The following is a 10,728-nucleotide window of genomic DNA, read 5'->3' as shown; positions in this document are numbered from 1 at the left end:
TTTTTTTTTCATTTTTAAGCTTTACCTTATTCGTGCTGTTACACCGTTGTGCGTCAAAGTATTCCTTATACCTTCCACTTATCTTTCCCCTCACTTCACTGTCTAGACCCCTCAGTTTGCAGGTCGATGTGATGTGTGTCTGCGCGCACGAGTGTGTGTGTTAAGTGTGAACGTGCTATTGACTGCTATGTAGTGATTACCATTCCAGTCGGATGGCACCAGAAAGCCGTTGTAATTAATAACCCCATAATCCGGGTTGTGGTGGATGTCGGCGAAGAACACACACAGATTCAGGACAGAGTTTAACAGAAACAAGGCGTATCCTTATGGGTAGCTCTATATAAGAAATTATAGCTGTTATTATCCCTCCCAGACAATGATAACTATCTGCTTCCAAAGAAGATTAAAGGTTTATACAAGTTCAGAGTTCTTGGAAACCCGGATCGCATTATCAAAACTGAAGAGATTGATGGGATTTTATCTCGCTGTCAATAATACATAAAGATTTATACCATATTTAAATAAAGTGTTTGAAATAATAATTCAACTTTTTGTAGTTGTTTTGCAAATGATTAACAAAACAGATGCTGGTACAAAGGCGGATTGAAAGGCGATTAGGGTTGCCCCTTACACATTTTATTTATTGATTCATGGAATTTCAATTCTGACTCTCTTGTTTTGTTTTAATCCGCACGAGTAACAAGAAACATCCGGTCGTATGAAAATTATCAAATGGATTACTTTAAGGTGCAATATGGCCGGATGACCGTTTTGCGTTTTAGTGGATTAAAAGTGTTTATATAAAGCCACTGAATAGTCACTCAATCTCATCATGTTCAAAATTATTATTATTGTTGTTATTGTGATTTTGATTATTAATATTATTTGTTTTGCTGTTATTGTTGTTTTCTAATAATTCGGTCTTGTTTTTAGCTTCTTTTTTTTTTATTTCATTTATTTCCCTCTCGTGTAGTGTCGTGTCCCAGAATAAACATCTTTCCAGCCGAATCCACTCTGTTTGTTATGACTGTTGTTACTTTACACTTAGTCTTCATTAACAGCATAATGCGCCCATCATCAGCGTCTCTTTTGATGTCAAGTAGTTTCATGCGACTCGTTTGATGTCTCAGATTAAAGAATTACTTTACGCCGAGTCTCATGCCACCAAGAGAACATAACACCTCAAATCGGTGTAAGAAAACACAGCTTGCACGCAGCGATGAAGCGATAAATAAAAAAGTGTGCGTAACCTGTGATCCGGGGGCATTTGAAGCCAGTAATTGGAAACACATTGCTCGAACCCTAGTCCGACAGGCATTTGTTATTAATAAGTACTATTTTTTCTACTTGTTATTAGCTCCCTTGCATTGGTTATTGTATTTTTAGTGTGTGGCAATTCAAAAGGAAAAAGAAAAATGAAAAAAAAAACGACTTAAAAGTGGTTATAAACTTAATTTTACGTTCTGATTTTAGAGTTTTAACCGATACCCTTTCGTAGCTGAGTCTCCAAGTTTGAGTCTCCAGAGAAAACTTTCTTCTGTGATTTTATATTAAAAGCAAATTGTAGCCCAAAAAAAGTTAATCAGCAAACTGCTTACGTGTATCCGCGTGGTCAAATTGTGCGAATTAATACAAAAATTGCGGTTTAGGCCAGACGCGAACAAATAGCAAATGAAATAGATTGGCGAGCCATAAAATGAGATTTGAAACCCCATTCAAATAAGAGCTCGCGACGTCAGTGCACTTATCCGAAAGAGAGGGAGAGAGACACAGAGGGAGAGAGGGAGGGAGGGAGAGAGAGAGTGTGTTTGGTGTGTGGTTTGTATGAGTGGGGTGAGATTTGAGAAATAGGAGGGGCTTCTAAACGACTAAAAATGTCAATCTGAGAAAGGGAGTCCCAATAATCTAAAGCAATCTGTAAGGACCTGACCTTAGTCCATCCAGATCAATAGGGAAGTGAGGGTGGAAAGAAGAAGAGGAGGAAGAAATAAGGGGCGCAACCGGATCGTTTACACTGGCTGTTCCCGAGGAAATATAGACTTCCCTTGCTTGCACCTTTTGTTGCTCACATGCTCACACTGTAAAAGTGGATATCGAGGCAATTCCATTGCTTTGTGTGATTGCAGCAGACCTTTTTCCCTTTTCCTACCACCATGTCTTTCCCTCAGCTGGGATATCAGTACATCCGACCGATATACCCGCCGGAGCGCCAGGGGATCGCCAACAATGCCCGAGCCGGGACAGAGCTCAGTCCGTCCGGGGCACTTTCCAACGTCCTCTCGACTATGTATGGATCTCCTTTCGCCGCAGCAGCGCAAGGCTATGGAGCGTTTCTCCCCTACACAAACGATATATCAATTTTCAATCAGTTGGTGAGTTGTTCTCCTTTCGCTTAAGTTATCTAAAAACTTTTTGTCGAAACGTAAGCTACACATGACACTGGGATAACTTTATTCCTTTTAAGTTTAAAGTTTTAGAACGCCGCGTTGAACTTTGTAACTGAGTAGTTTGTAAAATATGGTTAAAAGTGGATACAAAGTGACACATTAACAGTGCGCTTTAAGCCTTTTATGCGCATTTCGCACATAAATTCCGGAAACTGATAGTAACGAAAAAAATGATGCAATGTAATGTGGGAGGTTACAGGTAAAGGTGGAGAATAGTGTGTAATAGTAAATGTTTCACTTCGGAAGTGTTTGTTAAACTAAGAAATTACTGTTCCCCCTTTCATCTGCGCTTGGTGATTTAATTCCACTGCAAAAACACTTGAATCTTTTAGTTTGTTTACACTTTATTAAGAATCCCACTTTTGTCTTTATTTCTTGATAGCTAGAGAGGATTTTGCGCAATGTAAACATTTCCACACAAACTACTTGATGATATTGATATAATATGTCTAATCCCTCTTACGCGTCGATTCTTTGTTTTTACAGGGTGCTCAGTATGAACTGAAAGACAGTCCCGGTGTCCAGCACCCCGGGTTTGCTCACCATCACCCTGCCTTTTACCCATATGGCCAATATCAATTCGGTGACCCATCCAGACCCAAAAACGCCACCAGGGAGAGCACCAGCACCCTGAAGGCCTGGCTGAGTGAGCACCGCAAGAACCCCTACCCAACCAAGGGTGAGAAGATCATGCTGGCCATTATCACCAAAATGACCCTCACCCAGGTGTCCACCTGGTTTGCCAACGCCCGGAGGAGGCTAAAGAAGGAGAACAAGATGACCTGGACCCCCCGGAACCGCACGGACGAAGAAGGAAATGTTTACACCAGCGATCACGAAGGGGGGGAGGGGGACAAGAGAGAGGATGAGGAGGAGATCGACTTGGAGAACATCGACACGGAAAATATTGAGAACAAGGACGACTTGGACGACCAGGACGACCTGCATTCAGATATTAAACTCGACGGGAGGAGTGACTCTGAGATTTCTGACGGCTATGAGGATTTACAAGGGCCCGACCAGAGGTTTCTAAAGGCTGTGGGGAAGGAGGGCAAAGACGTACAGAGAGGAGCAGAGCATTTCCACAATCACCGTCACCACTCTTTGGACATGAAAACGTCCCAGCCAAACGGGGAACAGCTCAAACTGAACTCTGTATCCGTGAGCTCACCGCCCTCAGAAAACAACCCCGTCCCAGCCCAAAAACCAAAAATCTGGTCTTTGGCAGAGACAGCTACGGCCCCAGACAATCCACGTAAATCGCCGCAAATGAACGGCAGCAACTCCGCAGGGCCGGCCGCTCAGACCATAATCGCTCCTCACAGACTTATCTCTTCTTGTCCGGTTGGGAAAATCCAGAACTGGACGAACCGAGCCTTTTCGGCCCACCAGCTGGCTTTACTGAACTCAAATCATTATCTGGGACTGGCGAACCAGGCCACTGCCACCGGCCTGGCCCTCTACAGCAGCAGGCAAACGGAGGACAAGAGTCATAGTTCAGAGACTTCAGTCACAGGTACATGTCCTCGTCACTGAGACGCGCATGTATAAATAACTACAAAACAAAGACACTAGTTAATTTCATTTATTTTATTTTAGACCTTCTTTTGCCTTCTTTGCCTGTTCATGGATATTTTTTCTGCCTAGGCCACGCAGATAACCAGTGTTAATGTTACAGCAGAATACAGTGTGTGCGATGTGTGCCTGTGTGTGTGTAACAGCTTGTCCGGGAGGGCTAAGAAAAAACCTCATCAGGAAGTGTTTAAGGAAAAAAAAAAAAACATTGAAATTGGCGAAAACTCTTCTTAACTAGAGGCCCCCTTTATTTCTTGAGTTGCTGTTACGTCGTCTACTTTATTTTGAGGTCCATGCTCCTGTATTATGGTTTACATTAAGTCCTCAACCCATTAAATCACGTCGTTTTAACATTATATTCCCATAAACCCAGGATGAGCTCTGATCAAAGGAAGTTCAATTAACGCATTTTGATTTTCTTTGCTGCAGCTTCAGAGAGATCTAGTGCCTTGGATGCAGAGAAAAAGCTGTTTTTAACAGCTTTCCACGCGGTTCAAAGATAACGAGGCTGTCAGTTAATGACATTTGGGAATTTTCATTTAATGCAATATCACATTTTAGTTTAAAATGCCACATTTACCCAAATTAGCTTTGTTTCATTTTTTTCATGCGTCTGTGTGCGCTTGGGTTATTTCTTCAAGGCCTATGCTACACTAACTTGTTCAGTCATGCAAATGAGCTCAATGCAAATTCACTCCAGGTTCGTTTTTGAAAGGCAATTGTCACTTTTATATCACTTTATGTTTTCACTCTTCGTGAGACTATTATTAGTGTTGTGGTTTTTCTTCTACATTTTTTGTTACATTTTGTTGTACCCCTGTGTATTTCAGGCCTCAGAACCAACTAGACCTCAGAACCAGCCACGGTTCTTTTGGCTCTTTCCATAAACCCTCACCCACCCTCTTTCTTCTTTAATTTTAATTTGAATATGGAATGTAATATAAGAATAATACATCTCTGTATACTTACATTGTAAGCATGTCCTGTGTAAAACTGCTAATGTAATAATCTATGAACCTGTAGTCTGTGAGTTTTTTTCTTTCTTTCTTTTTGTAAGTTCTGTGAGGATTTGATGTTGAAATGTTTTGTATATAAAGTTAAGAATATGTACATACTTGTGAACCAAATTGTACAAGAAAGTCTATATTTTGGCTAATAAATGAACTGCTGCAACTTAAAAAAACAACAACAAAAAAACCAAACAATAAGATTGTTTTTTTTTTCTTGGCCGAGGTATTTTGACAGCTGCTTTTGATGGTGGCTGTTACTGTGCATTGCATGTTGAAATGCATTGCTTTGGTTTTTTGTATGTGTGTTAGTGGACAGCCCGGGGCACAGACTTCATCCTCCGTGGCTGTGATAAGTATATATTCGAGAGGGATTTATCACACTTTATATAGTGGCGGGACTTAAGGCTAATTAGCCAGTATTGCGGCATAGATTTGGATATTAATGTTGTGAGATTATCCCTATAGAGCTGTAGCGGGCGCATTAATATTTCGAATAATTCTTTCATTCATTTTCACCAGAAATTATCGTCTATCGAGAGGCTTTAAGTAATGAACGACTGTTAAAGCATCGCTGGTACTTGGTCATAATGGCTCAATTGATCCTGAAGGTGGATTTTGGCTTGGCAGTGCAACTCCCAGATCTCATCATGCTCAATTTGTAATGATTTTGCTCTTCACATATATCATACATTTTCCACAGCTTATGCTGCTCTATGGTATAATTGTAATATATCGTGGCCGTATGACTAATAATAACATCATTTATTTTGTTTGCCCGTGATGAGATCATTTGCATGTGTGAGCCCTTATCAGAGGAAGTTTATGTAAACTTAGTGTTGGAGCTCCCTCTACAGTCACTTGCAGTCGCCAGTGTTCTGATGCACTGACACTCATTCAGCTAAACTGCTAACCTTTTTTTTAAATCAATTTCTAATTAATCCATCAGTTCGATTTAAAATTCGATAGCAACATTTTTCAGTTATAATCCTGTCACAAGAAAATACCTTTCAGACCCGTTTTGAAGTCTTTGTATTATTTTTAGAACGTCCATTTGCAGCAGTTCCTCAGAGTGCGCTGCATTTGTTTTTAATATTTTAACGTGCGTGTGTGACTTTTTATGTAAAAATTCTATTTTTGCCCTAAACGTTCCAAATTATTTAATGAAACAAAAAGGGGCATTTCCATTTGAGGTGGCAAACAGCACCTTTTCGTGCACGAGCCATATATTTAAAGTGCAATAAAGAAAACAGTTACGGATGGTATATAGATCAAATTCTTCCTTTTTTTTTTATTAGATTTTGCTTGTTTGTTTGTTTTTTAACCTTTTGCGACTGCCATAGCCTCAATTTAAGTATTTCGCGATATGTGAGATGCGGTTTATAACAAATTCCATTCGTTTTTTTGTTGTCTGTTTGTTTGTAGTTATTTATTTTTTTCCTTGTTTTTCCGTTTTTTGTTTTAGTTTGTTACGATGTTGATTTTAAATGTAAACAGATTTTTTTTAGTTAAATATGAAGAAAGAAAACACACACACGAATGAAAATATATTTTATTAACCTATTCAATTTCCTCCAAATTGTTGTTAAGATCTGAAAGTCTAAGGAAGGAAGATTTTGCATTATTTATTTCAAAATAATTTTTTAAAGTTTATTTTATGAGATCGGCCTAGACTGTCACACTATCCCAGTTAATAATAAAATAATACAAATGCTGACTTTTAAAAGGGATTTCGTTTATTATTGCGTTTATATTTTTATAGATTTTTTAACACATAGCAGATTCAGCTGGCCAGTCAGAGTCTAACCGTTTAGTGCACCCTTTCAATTCCATTCAGGTCAGGAAAAGCAGACGAAAAGCCCTGATTCGCTCGAGCCGTATCCTCTCTAGGTTTGGGATGTGCTTTAAACAAACCACAACTTAGCCAAGAGAAAGGCTCCGGAGCCTTTAGCAGCTCTGGAACCCTTCTCACCATGTTGCCTTCCTGTGTAATCAATTATCTTTCCTGAGAGCCACATCTAACCACGCGATGCATATTCATAAGAGGCATCAGCCAGCTCATTGATGCAATCTCTTAAAAAAAAACAACTTATTTCTCGTTTTTTAATTAAAGAAATCGTCATCGCACTCAGACTGAAAGTTCATGATTATATAATACTAGGATAACTTTGGTTTTTTTTAAATGCTCCAAGATATTACTATGAAAAACAAACTAAACCTTTAAAAAGCCTGACAATGAATGTCCATGAATAAAATACATTTAATTAAACAATTGTTGAAGATCTGCATCAGTTTATATATTTAAAAAAGAGTACACAAATAAATGGCTTCCTGCAAAGACAGCTAGCTCCATGTAAACGCATTGAACCTTATCATAAAAAAACGATGCTTATTTCCTCACAGTTCACAGGATGTTTCCTCCTAAGGGCCCATGACTAGACTCCTCTTGATCACGAGAATTCAGCTGAAATGCTACTGAAGGGCCAGTGATCATGTCTAGAGCTCAGGGCCTCTCCTCTGATCAGTGCATGAAATTAGGGATTAAAATGCCTATGCAGAAACAAAGTAATCATGCCTGCTTATGTCACCAAAGGTGTCCAACCTGCTCCTGGTAACAAAGAGCAAATGGAATGCATTAGCTAACATTTTGTGCAGAGCTACACAGGGACCATTTCCAGTGGGGCATGGTGTGTCACTCGTTTCCTTGCACATTAAGTGGATGTTCTCTTGGCTAATGAGCAATAATCAACACTGACTCCTCTTCTTATTTCTAAGGTCCATGCTGTGTTAAATGCTCAGAGGGTGTGAGGCACACTGTAGCGCTGCAGTACTGAACTCCCCAACAAAACGCAGGCTAATCTACTCAACAAAAGGCTGTAAGAAAAGCCAAGAAGCTATAATTGAAAAAGAAAAAGTAGAAGCAAATATGACATCATTGATTTTTTTTTTTTTTTCAAAATCAGGGGTCTAAAGAAACTTGTATTATAAATGATCTCTTTAGGCAAATTTGTGTAATTAGGCTGCATATAGATAAAAAAAATACTTAACCTGATTTGAGATTTCCCATATTATTAGGCAATGTTGTCTTAATTATGCTTTCTGTCTTGTAATCATGCACTAACTGATAAATATTATAAAGACGGGGAAACACATATGCATTTGACACAGTGAAAATAAATTGTATTTCATTTCCCATCTAATTGCTTACATTGTTCGCTGCTGAGTGCTGCTCGCTTTTGCCCTCGATATGCTAAGACAGGACTACATACATGAGGAGACAAGTAATGCACTCTCGGACAGCCATTTAGAGTGGGGAAAAAAATCTGAGAAAGATGGAATCATTAAAAGGAAATCTAATCTGTCTTTCGAAGCATTCATTGATCTGGGGAAAGGTGCACGCTGAAAGGGTCTGGCCAATGGAGCCATCAGAGGGCCGCGTGTGAATAGGGAGAAACCATGGAGTAAATAAACACTAGAGCAACCCATTGGAGGGGACCAGAGGTGCCATGTGAAAGAAGAGGCCGCTGCGAATAAAGAGGGTCACTCTTGTGTTTTCACCTCATCCAACCCTTCTGTCATTGTAACTCCACCACCAGTGCCACCTCCTCCTCCTTCAAGCCCCAGCCTGGACCATTCTGCCACACCCCCTCCTGCCACAGAGACATACAAATGTCACCTCCTTTGTAGACCTAGTCAGGGTTAGAAGCAGCCCACTATCTTTGTGTGGCGGCCTAATCCTTTTATGAGCCACTGTCGACCGCGCCCACACCCAGTGCTTGCCCAGTCTATGAGAGGGGCTGCCCTTTTGCAAACGCTGAGCTGACTGCAGGAGGAGCGGTGATCTGCTCTCAGGAACACATGTTCCACACACCACATGCCTTCACATACAAGCCTACAGTCCACAACACACCATAGCAACTTGTAAAAGAAATTGCACTCTAGAGCTGAGAGGAGAGAACGTGGAGAGCTCAGTTTTAGCCCTTTCAATGATATGCTACTTCTGTGTCTCCTGCATGTTTTATGGCACATTCATTATTGAGAATCTAAGTGAAAGTGCACAGCAACATGTTAAAGAATAGCCAGGGAGCAGGGAGAGAGGGGTTGTTGTGTTTCCCTTGGTTGTGCAAAGGACAAAAGGCCCAGACGGAGTGACATTCTCTAGGCCCGAAGCGGGAGAGAGGGAGGGCACTGATTTCATGCCTTTTGTTGATCGAGGTTAGAGAGAGGAATTCTTTCACTGAATCCGAAAGGCAACAAGTGGGGAAGGGGGTAACAGGGCGACTGGCCAGAGGGAGAGGCGACGGGGCTTTTGCCGTTCACCCAGCTGAAAGATTGTGCTTTTCTCAGCCCCTTTCAGATCCTCATACAGGCCCGAGTTACAGGGCAATTATGGAAATGCAGCTTTGAAGCCAAGCATAGCCTTCCTGCACTTCTTCCTCAGGACAAAGCAAAAGCAGCAAGGGCTTTTTTATGCCCCCTCTTCTATAAATCATGTTTCAGCCCGAGTAAGTACATATTCCTAACCTTTTTTTTTCAGTGTCACAAAAAACGTAGTATGTGCCAACATTTGTGAATACTCTTTATATAACTGTGCAAAAAGAAATTGCAGGAGCAGTGTTTTTACTGAATTATTAAAGGAATTTATTTTAAGTTTCTGGGGAAAATGTGTACTCCAACATTTCTTCACTCTGTTAATCTGCCAGTAAAGCCTTGGCCAAGGAGATAAGCAAAGGGGTGGGCTTGAAAAAAAAAAGGCTGGGCCTCAAAGCTGCTTCCAACAGCTGCACAATTTTACCAGCCTGATGTCCCCACTCCACACCTTCTCCACTCACACGTCACTAACAGAGGCCCAGCAAACCATCAGCCCTGTCCTTTCCTAGCTTTGTACATTAGTCAGCGGTGTAGCACAGAATTTCACCACCTCATGTGAACTAATAAGACACATTTTCTCCAGCTTTTGAGAGGATCGCATAAGAGTGATGTCTCTACATCACCCGACACAGCAGAGGCCTTGTACAACAGTGCCTTTACACTCTGAGGGTATCTGACAAATGCCAATACTCCAGCTTTCACTCATCACTGTTAATGAGAGGACATATTTTGGACGTTTCCAATATTTGTACAGACTTCATACATTATGAAGGCTCTTTTATTCACAGTACCAGGCGAAGAAGACAAGGGTGGGGTAAGGTAGGGGTGTATTCATGAGTCCTTAGGATTGGTTGACTGCTGAAGGGAACTTAATAAATTCTTCCTCCTTGGAACACTGTCAAACAAGTCCTTTCTTACATCTCCCATGAATACATTACCAGCAAGCTTGATTGATTAGAGACCCTCGCGAGAGGGTGAACCGATGAACCGACTCCCCTGGTGTGATTAATAGACTTTATTAAGAGAGTCCTCTCCTTTTTAATAATGGTAATGTAAAGGAAGGCGAGGAGGGGGCGGGGGGTGTGCAGGAAGTCTAACGATGATCACTGGTGCTGTCCCTCTCTTTGATCCACATCCCCTTTAGTTTGAGTTCATTTTCACAACCTCAAACTGAATATATCCATCACCTCCGTATCAGAGCCCCACACTGCAGATATGAGCTTCTTTTTATATACTGTTTTCACTTTTGTGCCTGCCAATATGAGCCTCTTTAATACATCTCTCCTGGGTAATATGAGAAGCTGGATTGATTTGGATTCCTGCTAACA

The 10,728-nt window shown here is 40.8% G+C and overlaps 1 protein-coding gene across 3 annotated transcripts; it reads left to right on the top strand.

Moving 5' to 3' along the window:
- The first annotated feature begins 1,851 nt into the window (after positions 1 to 1,851).
- irx3a (iroquois homeobox 3a) lies at positions 1,852 to 5,224 on the top strand. 3 transcript variants are annotated; one of them, XM_042218477.1, is made up of 3 exons: positions 1,852 to 2,372; positions 2,934 to 3,963; positions 4,458 to 5,224. In XM_042218477.1, exons 1-3 carry the CDS (start codon positions 2,154 to 2,156, stop codon positions 4,523 to 4,525), a joined length of 1,317 nt encoding a protein of 438 aa, XP_042074411.1. In that variant the 5' UTR covers positions 1,852 to 2,153; the 3' UTR covers positions 4,526 to 5,224. The 3 variants fall into 3 exon arrangements, with proteins under 3 accessions (XP_042074411.1, XP_042074406.1, XP_005913013.1); XM_042218472.1 differs by having other exon boundaries at positions 1,853 to 2,372; positions 4,853 to 5,224; XM_005912951.3 differs by having other exon boundaries at positions 1,854 to 2,372; positions 2,934 to 5,224.
- Positions 5,225 to 10,728: the final 5,504 nt, after the last annotated feature.

The sequence above is a fragment of the Haplochromis burtoni genome, unplaced genomic scaffold, assembly GCF_018398535.1.
Source record: "Haplochromis burtoni strain Fernald_Lab_line unplaced genomic scaffold, NCSU_Asbu1 Contig_2, whole genome shotgun sequence".
NCBI lineage: Eukaryota > Metazoa > Chordata > Actinopteri > Cichliformes > Cichlidae > Haplochromis > Haplochromis burtoni.
Note: the sequence above shows the minus strand (reverse complement) of the source record. Positions and strands in the feature narration are given on the sequence as shown.

Excerpts from the sequence above, each read along its gene's own strand:
- irx3a (XM_042218477.1), top strand. The coding sequence starts at position 2,154 with ATGTCTTTCCCTCAGCTGGGATATCAGTACATCCGACCGATATACCCG. Across the intron at positions 2,373-2,933 it reads TATCAATTTTCAATCAGTTG|GGTGCTCAGTATGAACTGAA; the intron begins GTGAGTTGTTCT and ends TTGTTTTTACAG. Across the intron at positions 3,964-4,457 it reads TTCAGAGACTTCAGTCACAG|AGAGATCTAGTGCCTTGGAT; the intron begins GTACATGTCCTC and ends CTGCAGCTTCAG.